We start from the raw sequence: 14,222 nt of genomic DNA on the forward strand, positions 1-14,222 counted from the left end.
CGGGAGGAGGACAGAGAAGCACCTGTCCCCTCCATTTCCTCTACCTGTCCCCTCCATTCCCTCTCCCTGTCCCCTCCATTCCCTACACCTGTCCCCTCCATTCCCTCCACCTGTCCCCTCCATTCCCTCTACTTTCCCTTCGTATTTTTAAATTCCCTTCCATACCTTCCTCTTTTCTTTCCACCCTTCCCCTTCCTTACATTCCTTTTGCTTTCCACCCTTCCCCTTCCTTACATTCCTTTTGCTTTCCTTACCTTCCTCTTTCCATCCCAACCCCGTTTCTTCCTTTTTTCCTTCCTCTTTTTTCTTCCCCCATCTTCCCTCCCCTTTACCTTCATTTCTCACACCCCTTAATAAAATGTCCTCTTTTGAATATTTTAATCGAATTTTGATGCTAAATTAATTTTGAAGCATAATTATATATCAATTGATTTAGGCCCCCAAGCTGATTCGTCAGTTAAGCTGTGACAACAGAATTGAGGCGGAAATAAGAAACTTGTCCCTTCAGGTACATTTATTGTAGTTTTTCAACATTTTTTTTTTAAAAAAAATATTAGGAATTATTTTAGTTCATGTTTTATACTTTATTCTAAAACATGCATTCATTTAATCCAATGCTTTGCTTTGATGAAGATATTTGTCAGGTTAAATAATTTTTGTTTTCTCCCTAATAGGGGGAGTTGATGATTTTGTATTGAAAATAAATGTTCTCTTTTTTTCTTTGGAATGTGTAGGGAAATTGTGGGCCGGGGGGTTTATTTTAATTAAATTTGAAATTGATTTAATCGTGAAAAAGCATGCCTCATTTTTAAAAAAGCATGACAAAATTCTGAATTATACAATATTTAATAAAATTTGATCTAGGTTATACAGCAGTGGATGAGCGTTGCCAGAAGTGCTCCTAAACAGGCACCTCCTCGACCCCAATCACCCCTTGAGCTCCATCCTATCCCTGATGTTGACGATGATTACTCTGAGGACTATGTTCCACCAACCAAAAAGATGAAACCTAAACCTAAACCAAAACCAAAACTCGAAAAGAAGCCGAAAAATCCGCCAAAATCCGCTATGACGAAAAAGCCCGCCAAAAGTCGAATTATAATGGATTCAGAGAGTGAAAGTGAGAATGAGAAACCATGTGGTAAAGTTGCTCGGATGGGTTCCGTGTCAAGTGGCGGAGAGGAAGATAAAATATCCAAACCAAAACCCCTCACTGCTAAAGAAATTCGGCTTCAGCTACTAAGTAATTTTTTCTACTTATCTTCTTAGTTTACTGAACAATCCTAATTTGCTCAGAATATTTTGATTATTTTGATTTTTTGAATATAATTCGTTTTTAGATGATGATAGTGATGTGGACGAATTATTAATGACAGACTCTGAGGACGACTTGACCAAGAAAACGGAGGTCATCAAGAAGGTTGAGAAGAAAAAGGAGGTTGTTGACCTCAAGCTTAAGGAGAAACATCAGAGAGAAATGGAGCGTGAGTTTAAACGACGGAAGGAACGAGAGAGGGAACGGAGAGAACAAAAAGCAAAACCGTATTCTCGGACTGAATTACGAAAAGAACTTGAAAACGGAGAGAAGGATAAGATTAAGAAGATTGCGGAAAGATTAAAGGAAGAAAATAAGGGAAAATCACTAACAGCTGGACTAGGCAGGATTCCAAAACTTCCAAAAAAGGTATTTTTTGGAAAAATTATCTAAATTTAAACATGTATACTTACTTGTCTTTGTTAAGGAACCAGTTGCTGCTAAGAATGGGAACAGCTTTGATTCCATTCTTGGTTCCATGGACGTCAAAACAAAAGTAAGTGAATTGTCGTCTTTTTAGATTTAATGATTAAACGGTGTCAAGTTGTTTGTTTTGGGAGATTTCTTTGCATTGCTAGAAATGATTAATGGCTGGAGTATTTTAAGGATTCAGGGGTGTTTCTTTTGTCATCAGAAAAATGTTTTTACAGAAAAAAACTTCTCACTCAATTGGAGAAATTTTTTATTTTGTTTTCGAGTTAAATAATCAAAAAGTGAGATTTCCTCTTTTTCATAGTTTTCTTCTACATCAACAAAATTTATATGAAATAAAAATTTTAACATTTTTCTTCAACAACTGCCAACATCATGTTACTATTATTTATTTATTTTTGAATCCCTCAGAGTGTGAAAGTCCCTCCGATGAAGAATAAGAACAAAGACCTTCTGAACAGCCTTGCTGGAAGCCCAGACAAACCCAAGTCTAAAAGTGCAATTGAGAAGGAGATCATTGCAAAAGAGAAGAGGCGGGAGGAGGACAGAGAAGCAAGAAGACGAGAAGAAGAAGAGGAGAAACGACTGGAGGAAGAACGACGAAAGGAGAAAGAATGCGAGGATAGATTAAAAGAAGAAGAGGAAAAGCGTTTACAAGAGGAGAAAGCCAAGGAAGAAAAGGCGAAAGAGGAGAAAGCAAAGGAAGAAAAGGCGAAAGAGGAGAGGGAACTAAAGCGGAAAGAGGAAAAAGAAGAGAAGAAGAGAGAAGAGCGACGGAAAGAAGAGAAGCACAAGGATAAACTCCCGAAAGCAGAAAAAATGCAATTTGAACGTCGTGATTCAAACTCATCGGATTCCGGACGCCAGGAGAAAAAATCGGAGAAGATTCGATTCGGCGAAAAACCTCGTTCGGGAGAAAAAAGACCCTCTGTTGATGATAGCCCAAAGGAAAGATTTAATATTTGGTTGGGACTTATTTTAAATATGTCTATTTCTTTTTTAAATAATTTCTTATATTTGATCTTTTCTCATTTGTATCTAATTTTGGAGTTGATATTTTTTTTTACTTTTGCACTTTTGCCAAAATCGAATATTTGATCTGGTGGCAGGTTAAGAAGGTTGTCACGGTGATTAAGGAGAGTAATATGTTCGGAGATGTACTCAGCTCGATCATGAATGATGACAAGGAGAAGATTAAAAAACGAAAGATTGCTGAAAGAAGAGCAGAGAGGAAAGCTAAGGAACAGGTCTGTTCAATGCTAGTTTATGGGACCTTTCACGTAATTTTAAGTGATTCTATTTTTTCATGTTGACAACGTCGTGTGATCAATAAAGAATTAGATATTCTTGTTTTTCGACTGAAAATTGATTACGTGGTTTCTTTGTAAACGTGACTGTGCGAATTTAACATTTCAAACTCGAAAAATACGACATTTTCCTGGTATTTTCTACTTTTCCAGGTCGGTGGCTCTCTGAACCCACAACTGTTAATTGCAACTGTAAAATGATAGTTTCAGAACATTTAGCATTGAAAAATTTGTTGAAAAATATTGTTTAGGAGGAATCTAGGAAGAGGGATGAAAAAAGGAAAGAAGAAAAAGAGAGGAAGAAAGATGAGAAAGAGAAGATTGATGAAAAGGAAGTTAAAAACGAAAAGGTTGAAAAATCTCCAAGCTCATCTCCGGAACCAGTAACCCAAGGAACACACGAGTTCGGACTCAAATTGATTGATTGTATGAATTGATGCTGATGCTGATGCTGATGCTGCTGATGCTGATGCTGATGCTGATGCTGATGCTGATGCTGATGCTGATGCTGATGCTGATGCTGATGCTGATGCTGATGCTGACGTCTGATGCTTCAAGTTATGTTTCATGCATTATGTTGATGCATTCTTAGGTTTTATACCTTATGATTTTATTTTATATCATATAATTTTTTTAACTTTAATAATTTATTTTAATTAAATTTTACAATATTTTTAAATTTCAATATAATATCAGATGGAAACATTTTGAGACTTTTATATTTCTTGTTTTTCATTCTTTCTTCTTGATCGTCCATTCCTTGTCCATCCTTCAATCATACTTTGGGTAATTTTGAAAATATTATATCATTTAAATATATGATTGATTCTACTCTACTCAAATCTGATTCTAATTGACACCATGTTCAAATTCGTGTGTTTCTTTAGACGAAAATAATTCAGACGAAGTTCCTTTCGGGGGACTTGATAATAGGGAAGTCAAAGGTAGGCATTACATGGGTTTTCATTGGGGGTATACGAGAACCAAATTTTATGAATTGGAGAGGTAGCTGAATTACCTACAGCCGGTTCAAATCCTGAATCACCATTGAAACCATCATGTATCGTTATCTTTGAATCTGTAATTCTTGAACCGGTGGTAGGTTCTTTAGTGACCTTGCTCAAATTCATTAAATTCAATTCCCTGATATATTGACTGTTAACTATATTTTATATTTTGGCGCCGCCTTCCCACCCTCGCGCCTAAAAAGTTAGTTGAGAGAATGGATATATATTATAAATTATAATTTATCTTTATATTTATTTTAATTTTATGTTCTCTGCTATAACTATATGCTCTTGTTTCAAATGTTGTGTTCCATGCTAAAATATGTATAATATTTTCTAGGTATATTGATATATGCGCGAGGGTTTAAGAATAAGAAGAGATTATCCTGGACACCAGATAACAATCTCGTCAAGGTTAGTTTTAAAAAAAGAATTTAGAATTTTTATTCATTAATTCTTTTTTATGACCCATGTTTTGTTTAGAAATACTTTTCGGATCCTTTACTTTATTTTTTAGCCATATTTCTAGCTTTCAATCGTTGCTTTTACATTCCTCAATTTTTTCTTGATGCATTTTAAAGCTAAAGAAATCTACTGATTCTATAATAAATGTCAGCCTAATCGATTCAACCGTTTTTATGACTGTTGTTACATGCAAGCTAAATACATATATTTTTTATAGATATCTGTTTTTCCTTGATATGTTCTAATTAAAAGCTGTTAATAGGAAATGTTGTATTTCTTGTAGATTGAATATTTCGACTGTGATGAGACTGAGAGAACCAATGTGTACAAGCAGAAGATGACCTTTGTCGAGATGAAGCAGAAAGAGAAGGAGATGGAGAAGATGAAGTTGAATGAGAAGCCCGAGGTATCTGTCCTCTGCCTTCCTCGGGATATAGTTGGATCTGTGCTTAGTATAAATATATATTTTCTATACAGATATATTCACAAAATATTTGTAAATATAATCTTGTTTAATATACGATTAATGACATGTTTTGCAAGTGTTTTTAATTTTTTATCCGTAAGTTTATTTAAGAGATTATTTGTTACTAAAGTTTGCGGATTTTTTCGAAGAAAAATAATTTTTTGGTCCTGTCTGTTAGCTCCGATGGACTAATTTCATTTAATTAAATCTTTATTCTATACTTATTTGAAGTATTTTAGTATTTTAATAGTTTTCATAACGATTTTATTAAGTTGAGAACAAACTGAGTTGTCCTGTAAGAAAAAAAAGATGATGTACCACGATATAAGTTCTGCGTTGTTAGGTCGTCATAGTACTGCCATGTACATTTATACTTCCGCTGTGTACTGTGTACACTGTAAACTGTACACTGTACACAGAGCTAGTGTGCGTTTTTTATTTCCTGTTGTTTTTAAACATCTTTGTGGTGTTGATGTGGGAAATGATGGTGGGGGGGGGGGAGGTTGGAGAAATTTAATTAATTTAGGTTTTTTAATTTTGCTTTCAACCATTTTTTGACGTCTGGTCACATTAACTTCAGTATACAATGTACACTAAATTGCATGGGTATTTGCGTACACTGATGCTTTTATTCTAATCCTTAATTTTTATGCACAAAAATAGTTTATCTACAAACAGCAATTTTCCTACACAAAATTGTTGTTTACTGTGTTGTGGTTTTAAAAAATTGTATACTGTATGACCTAAATATAAAGATACCTTTGCTATCATATTACTCACGTTATATTTATACATACACAGATTCAATCATATCTGAGGACTTTTTTTGTTGTTATTATTATTGTTGTTGTTGTTGTTGTTGTTGTTATTGCTATTGTTGTTGTTGCTGTTGCTGTTGCTATTGCTATTGTCGAAAATTTAATAATTCACATTTTGTTAAGGCTGCCTGGACACTGATACCCTTGGACTTTAAGCATCCTGTAGAATATGGAAACGATAGCAAGGTAAATATTTTTCTTTCAAATATAAATTTTTTTGAATATTATTTTTTACAAATGCTCTTAATTTTTTACGAGCTTTAATTTTTTTAAATAGAATCTTTCAAACTAAAAAATTACAAGATTATAGATTGAAAATTTTCTAAATTTTGCAGGAGAGAGAAGTGCAATCTGAGCGTGAGATGAGGGTCCTATGTAGCTTCTACCTGGAGAATCAACTCCCCCAGGATCCTACCGAACCTGAACCCTGCAAACCAAGTGATGTCAAACCTAAACCCATCCCACAGATTGATCTCAATAGCGGGATTACCGAGGGGGCTGACGATTCAACTACAGACTTTGCGCCGGCCGGTTGGCCGCCGATATTGAAAGGCGGAAGCCAAGAACCTCTCAGTGATTTTGACCGGTTACGCGGTGAGGATCCGGTTGTAGAAGAACCGGTGAAACCGGCTGCCACAAAACTATCAGACATTTTGTCGACATTTAAGCCGGGCCTTTTAGAAGACATTGTGAGAATGACCTCGATGAGTAAAAGTGAACCTAATGAAAAATCTACGAAACCTGAAATACAGTTACCTGCCAACTTTAACGTCCCACCGCCGAACTTCACCGCCCCGCCGGCGGCTCCCCACCAATTCCCTGAGAGTGACCGCGGTCATCATAATAATCATAATTATCGTCATCGTCGTGGTCCTATGAGGTCCGGTCATGGAGATCGTCCTTTCCCGTACGCCGGACGACCTTGCACGTTTTGGATGGAGAAGGGGAATTGTATAAAAGGAGACAGATGTTCATTTTCTCATCCGCCACGAAACGGTTTCAAATATTAATTCTTAAATATTTAAACTGAAAAAATGTTTCTTAAATTAATACTTTAAAATGTTTTTTTATAAATTTCACATGCTATGAATTGCTACTAAGTCGTTGTACAAATGATTATTGTTACATAAACCGGCAATCGTCACACAATAAATATACATTTATATAGAATACAATGTTCTCCTAACTATTTTATAATTTCGTTGAAATCATGTAAAAAATATCTAAATATATGTATGAATTCAAACTGACAGAATTCTCGGATTTACTTGAATAAATGTTCATAAAGGTTGAAAGGAATCAATGTTTCGAGATTTAGAAAAAGATGTAAATATATGTCGTCTTCCATTTACTTGCCTCAGAATATCTGCGTTTCTTCTCTGGGTTACAATTACCTATTTACTTTAATACAGAATATCATTAATATGATTAGAGTTGAGTTATTAATGGTAAACATAAATAATGTGCAGTTGTCGGCGTTTATATCAATATGAAGACGACGTTTTAAGTAAAGTTTGATGTGTAACAAGCTTTTTACAAATGAGCAAAGAGAATTTATTACTTGGCAGCTTTTCTTCGTTTCCATGTTTATGTGTAGTGTGAATCCAATCTATCTTGTTTGAAAGCTTGGAACAAAAAAATTTTAATCGAAAGTCGTCTTTGATGAAAACTGTAGCTAGGGGAGGAGGTCAGCTGTGCACCCATTTTTCTCCTAAAATGGGGTACAACGACAAATTTGCGCCCCCCCCCCCTTTAAATAAGTTGTTGGGATAATCTTATCTTGCAAAATTGAAATAATCATTTTTAAAGTTTATTACGTATTACGTATCAAAAATAAATTTTGCAGAAACAACAATTGCCTCAGTTTCAATATTTTATCCCAAGAGTGACCGTGAGTATTAGATAATGTTACATCGTCTATACGAAACATACCTCCTACTGAACTTCTGACCTACTGCAATATCGGACCTAAACGCCAGCTGTTTATTTTTGTAGAGGTCAGGGTCTGATTAGATGAAGTCAGTTACTATGGGCCGAGCGCTGCGGCCAAAAGTCCATCCAGCACCTGTAAAACCACCTGCTAGTAGGTCGGATGTGTAGTATAGCGGATTTGGCGTAGGTCAGAAGTGGAGTATAGCGGATTTGCGTAGTAGTAGTATTAAATATATCAACATTTCTTCTTCAATAAACTGTAGTATTCTGCATACAAAATATCAAGTTCAGGGAAAATAGAAGTTTCACCGTGACATTAGAGTCAAGTTAAAACTATTGTAATTGGTGTTGACAAATAACATAAAGGTAAAATTTCTAGTTTTCATATCAAAATTACAAATCTACTTCCTGAAAATGTAAATATAAAATCCATTTTTCTATGTTTTAAAAAAATATCTTAAATATTTTAAAATTTTAGTATTTTTGTAAACAGCCATGAAACGTGTACATATTGCTAAATAATGGGTAAATAAAGGTTATAATGCAAAATCTCAGGCTGTGACCTCCGTCTTGTGTTTACATTACCGCCCAGAGACAGTACATTGCAGTACAAAATATGCGTACACCTCTGAAATAACTTTCCTTGCATTATAACCTTGGGTACATTTTGCTTCTTAAAACTACTTGAGAAGCATTATAACCATGACTCAAGATTGACGCAAAAATAAACATGAACATGACGCTTTGAATTTACAAGAAGTTGCGTCACACACTCACAGTTTTCTTAAGCATTTAAAGAGTATTAATTTAAACTTTAATACGCAAAATGCGTAGTGAAAGGTAAAGTGAAGCGTAAAAGGGTTTACGCAATTAAAATGCGTATAGGTTATAAAGATAATAAAATGAGGTAAATTCCATCAATAAATCTTTAGTGACGAGTCATTGTTTAATTTGAAAACATTTATTATCTTCGTTGAGTTTTGACAGAGAGAGTTTTTTAATTTTTTGATTTCCCTGTTTTCATTTTTAACAGAATTATAAATACATGAATACAACTTTTCTAACTGCTGACCTATCTGAAGAATCTGTGAGCTCCCTTTCCTAACCTCTGATATCTGTATAATCTGTGAGCTCACTTTCTTGTCGTATCTGTGTAATCCATGAGTTGCAACTCTTGTCCTATCGTATAATACATGTTTTGCAACTCTTGACCTATCTGTGTAATCCATGTGTTTCAACTCTTTCTTTCTGTAAAATCTTTGATCTACCTCTTTTGTCATTTCTGTGTAATTTGTTATATCCTTTTATTGTCTTATCTGAATAATCTGTGGGCTCCCTGTTTTGTCCTATTTGAATAATCTGGAGGCTCCCTCTTTTTTCCTATTTGAATAATCTGTGAACTCCCTCTTTTGTCCAACCTGTATAATCTGTAAGCTCCCTCTTTTGTCCTATCTGAATAATCTGTGAGCTCCCTCTTTTGTCCTATCTGAATAATCTGTGAGCTCCCTCTTTTGTCCTATCTGAATAATCTGTGAGGTCTCTCTCTTGTCCTATCTAAATAATATGTGACCCCCTCTCTTCTTTTCTTTAAACTAGCCTTAGAGGGCGCTTCGCGCCCATCTTCTAAATTAATTGTGAACATGTTCTCTTTGTGTACATCGTAAAACAGAACAAAAAAATTTCGTGGATTTTCAAAATTTTCAAAAATTTAATGAAGATCGAATTTTGATGGAGACAAATATTTAAAATTTTGATCATTCATAAACCTTCCCTGTGGTCAAGTGATGTCCCACAAAAAAATTGGGCCCGATCGGTTCAGCCGTTTTGACATTTATTGGATACAAACAAACAGACAGACAGACAAGCCAAATTTATATATAGACTAGCCTTAGAGGGCTCTTCGCGCCCATCTTCTAAATTAATTGTGAACATGTTCTCTTTGTGTACATCGTAAAACAAAACAAAAATAATTCGCGGATTTTCACAAAAAATTTCGTGGATTTTCAAAATTTAAAAAAATTTAATGACGATCGAATTTTAATGGAGACAAATATTTGAAATTTTGATCATTCATAAACCTTCCCTGGAGTCCCTAGATGTCCCACAAAAAAATTTGGGCCCGATCGGTTCAGCCGTTTTGACGTTTATTGGATACAAACAGACAGACAAACAGACAAGCCAAATTTATATATAGATGATATGTGACTCGACCTCTCTTGTCCTATCTGAATAATCTGTGAGCTCCCTCTCTTGTCCGTTCTGAATAATCTGTGATCTACCTCTCTTGTCTTATCTGTTTTGTCTGTGAGATACACCTCTTGTCCTATCTGTATTATCTGCGAGTTCCTCTTCTTGTCCGTTCTGAATAATCTGTGATCTACCTCTCTCTTGTCTTATCTGTTTTGTCTGTGAGCTACACCTTGTGTCCTATCTGTATTATCTGTGAGCTACACCTTGTGTCCTATCTGTATTATCTGTGAGCTACCCTACTTATCCTGTCTGTGCAGTGAACAGTGAGCTGCAAGAAGTGAAATGCATTGTATGAAGTAAAGTTTACATCGTAAAATGATCTTACATAAAATATCAAGCTTTAAAATGGATTTAGTCCGATTAAATTGCTACCGTTAATCTCTGCCCTTTATTAAAGGGAATGTTAGCAAAGTATGAAAAATGTCAACGAATCAAATCATGTTATTAGCTAGAACTGCAGACTGCAGCCATTTATACATAATCTGCATTGCAGTGCACATTTTTTGGAATCTCATAATCGTAATCGAATCAAATAATAACTATTTATAACACCATTTTTTTTAATCTCATAATCGTAATAGAATCAAATAATAACTATTTACAACACCATTTTTTTGGTTCGCAGTCCTATAAAATTTTGGGGCAGAAAGTTTTTTATTTATTAAGAAGGTGCCTTTAAATATTATAAAAATATTCTGTTGTATCCAATAAACTTATAAACGGCTGAACCGATCTAGCCCAACTTTTTTGTGGGATTTCACGTGACCCCAGGAAAGGTTATGGTTTCAAATGGTCTTTATGCAGTATCCTGACAATAACGTCAGATGGTATAAAAATATAGCGTTGAATAATTAACCCATTATTTTTAAGAGCATTCCCTTTAAGTTTAAAATGTGTATTAATTAAGAATTCCTTCATACAATAATACAGTTCTGTAATCAAATATAAATATAAAATAAATATAAAGAACCTGGCCCGCCATTTTGTTTTACTCCCAGAAAATTTTTTTTTGCAGAACTAGTGTTCTAATACCTTTCATACCGTATTTAATATTGAAATCAAACCCATACTATTTTCATGATTTTAGACTTTAAAGCCAGGGCGTTGTCGGTCATGCATAATAGTTTAAAAATGTAGTTTTGGTATAGATATTGTACATGATAAATATACATTTATAAAAATACAGCAGGAATAAAAAAACTTCAAATGATGCCGTTAATGTTCTACCTTTGTGCATGAATAATTTTGGCAATATTTTAAAAAGGTAACGAAAGGGGGGATCAATACCCCCTCCCCCTTCAGTGAATATTTCCTGCTCGTGTCAATATAAAAATATAAATATTGTAAATTTTTATTTGATGCAACCTCGTGTAACATTATTTACGATTCAATGATTTTGCTTCCAAACCAAATCATTTATTAATATTTTCATTTTATTCATATTTTATCGAATAAAACAAAAATTTGAACCAAATGAAATAGCCAACTGATTCTGAGCCAGATGTTTGTCAAGTATTAATTGTTTCGTTTTAAGATCACTTTTGAAAAATGTAAAAATACAGTTTTTTTAAGAGACGCAAAACAATGTTTATTGGACCACTAATAATTCCTTAAGATCATCTAAGCTAGCTGGGGCGTATACAGGGGGACTTGGAACTAACTAGAGATGCGCGCGTTCGGACTTTTTCATTTCGTTCGTTTATCGTTTGTGAACGACCCATAGTTCGATAGTTTTTTTTTCAATCGTTGAAAAAAATTATTTCGTTCGTTCCCAATAAGATCGTTCATTTTCCATTTATTTCGTTGGTTTTCTCAGTGAACGACCGTTCAGTAAAATCGTTCGTTCAGATAAAAAATATTTTTTTTAAAGTTTGTTCCAAAAAATCGTTCGTTCAGTAAAAAACGATCGTGCATGTCAAAATCTTTTGGAAAATTTGTTTGTTCGAACGATTTATATCGTTTGTTATTTTTTCTTCGTTTTTAAAAAGCAATAGTTTTTTTCATTTTTCTGAAGGACCAGGTCGTCGCGTCCATCAGTCGTTTTTATTCTGAAGGACACTATCATTCACAAAAAATTTCATTTGTTTAAAAAAATTTCGTTCGTTCACAAAAACTATGGTCATCTCTAGCCCCAACACCTCTTCCTGAGGATCAAAAAAGATTAAACCCTTGACAAAATCCTTGATACACCCCTGTAGAGGAAGGTAGAACTCTTAGTATGTCGGCTATTAAATCTTTATTGATCAATTAAAGGCCTGTAAATCAAAGTCGCTTATTGCATTATTTATACTCACAATCAAGATAGTTTGACCCTCTCCCTACCCCCCTCCCATCCAGTCCCACGGTGGGATATTTTAGGGTTTTTTTGTCACAATACTCCTCTTAAAATGCATTTGTCTTGTGTTTTAGGGTAAGAATGGACAAAATAAATATATTCTGAAATTCTTTTTATTTACAAACATTGCATGAATTGTAGATTGCATTGATTTATAATGATTTCAATTTATAAATACTTTTCCAGTTCATATATTTATATTTAATGAATCTTGTAAACCCGCAATATATTTAGATGTCGTCTTTGTTAAAGCGAACTATTTCGAGAAAAATATTTACTTTATTTCTTTTTTACACAAAATTTCAACGGATTCAAGATAATCTAGATATATAAATAGATTCTAACAACCATTATCAAAATATATGGGGGCGCCGCAAGCACGCCAAAGTATTTTTTAGTCTCAAATTCGTGTATAAAATACCCACTTTATTTGGAACCTCAACTCAACATTACTACGACAAAGAAACTTCTCTAAAAAATAGCTAAAGCGACCGAGCCTTATTTGACTTGAATAAAAAGTTTATTGTGTAAACTCAATATTTATGACCCCCTTTCCCCCCTGATACCCCATAGTGCGACCCCTCCCCAGTCCCACTCCTGTTCTGTCGGAATGAAATATAGTTTTAAAGAATAAAGATGACTTTCAAAATACCTAAATTACACTATTAAGTGTAAAACTACTGATGATGATGTATCATAAATATTAAGACGTTGTAAAATACTGAATACTGAATGGATAGATATATCCAAAAACATTAAAGGAACAGTATTTGTAATTTCAAGTGACCCTCCATGCAAAGAAGGCATATGCCCGATTTACCACACCCTTGGAGCCTTTGACTTTACATTGACGACAGAAAACAACAGGTGTATATCTCTCAAATAGTGTTTAACCGGACAGTGTGAACACGTTACAGAGCTACTTTTTCTTTTGCATAGGGTTTCCAGCGAACGAACGTTTCGCATTTTTTTTTCGCAAAGATGAATAAAGCGAAAACATGCATAAATGTCGCGCTTTTGCGAAATGCAAAAGTTTAGAGATAGAACTCACGTGGGTTTAACAGTTCTGTCAATATTCCAGAAAGCTGTGACTTTCGATCACAATTTTTTATTATTATAAAGATTTATTTGCACACACAAAGATATAAATACATATATAAATGATGTAGTTTAAATTTGTTTAAATAAATTTTTGAAAATACAGGTTTCCAAAAGAAAAGAGAAAAATATGCAAAATTATGCACAAATAGACAACATTGATCATTACTCATTACATAACATATTTATCATTTCAGTTATTACGTAATCATCGAATCCTTCAACATATAAATTATTCATTCTTGTTTTTAAAAGTTCTTGTAAAACCGGAACTTTCCATGCATGTTCCAATGGGACATCAAAATATTTCATTTGTTTCTTAACTAACTTTTTAATAAGATCCGAAGGATTTACAGAACAATCATTTGCAAAAGAAAATAAATTTCTGCCAAGAACTGTGTTAAGGTCATTTTTACATAAATTAGAAAGAAATCTAATGCAAAGCTTAGAACTTGCTTCAATTGTCTCATAGAAAGACACACATCTGCTAGCTAACATAGTTTTTACATGTAAACATTGTGAAATACTTTCAATCAAGTACCTATGCGTATCTTTGGGTACATTAAAAAGAATTCTAATAATAGCAGTATGCCATGCTGTATACAATTTTGAAACACATTGGGAACTCAAGTCCCAAATACTAGATCCATAAGAACTACAACATTAATATAATTAAATTAACATAATTAAACATAACTTGTTAGCCTTTTTCCTTTTATACTTTTTGTGTCGGCATATGCATTTTCAATGAAAAAGTATAGAATAAATAAATCCGTTGTTGAATTATGGACCAACAT

General features: G+C 33.9%; 1 protein-coding gene across 1 annotated transcript in view; it reads left to right on the top strand.

Annotated features, from left to right (window-relative positions):
- LOC111703658 (serine/threonine-protein phosphatase 1 regulatory subunit 10) overlaps positions 1-6,980 on the top strand; it is a 9,076-nt gene extending 2,096 nt beyond the window's left edge. The window contains exons 5-16 of the mRNA XM_023475675.1: positions 437-508; positions 865-1,243; positions 1,341-1,684; positions 1,743-1,811; positions 2,159-2,695; positions 2,857-2,994; positions 3,306-3,447; positions 3,942-3,998; positions 4,402-4,475; positions 4,810-4,932; positions 5,934-5,996; positions 6,146-6,980. Coding sequence (XP_023331443.1) covers positions 437-508; positions 865-1,243; positions 1,341-1,684; positions 1,743-1,811; positions 2,159-2,695; positions 2,857-2,994; positions 3,306-3,447; positions 3,942-3,998; positions 4,402-4,475; positions 4,810-4,932; positions 5,934-5,996; positions 6,146-6,820 — 2,673 coding nt within the window. The 3' untranslated portion in view covers positions 6,821-6,980. The remainder of the gene's footprint in view (positions 1-436; positions 509-864; positions 1,244-1,340; positions 1,685-1,742; positions 1,812-2,158; positions 2,696-2,856; positions 2,995-3,305; positions 3,448-3,941; positions 3,999-4,401; positions 4,476-4,809; positions 4,933-5,933; positions 5,997-6,145) is intronic.
- Positions 6,981-14,222: the final 7,242 nt, after the last annotated feature.

The sequence above is a fragment of the Eurytemora carolleeae genome, unplaced genomic scaffold, assembly GCF_000591075.1.
Source record: "Eurytemora carolleeae unplaced genomic scaffold, Eaff_2.0 scaffold567, whole genome shotgun sequence".
Taxonomy (NCBI): domain Eukaryota; kingdom Metazoa; phylum Arthropoda; class Copepoda; order Calanoida; family Temoridae; genus Eurytemora; species Eurytemora carolleeae.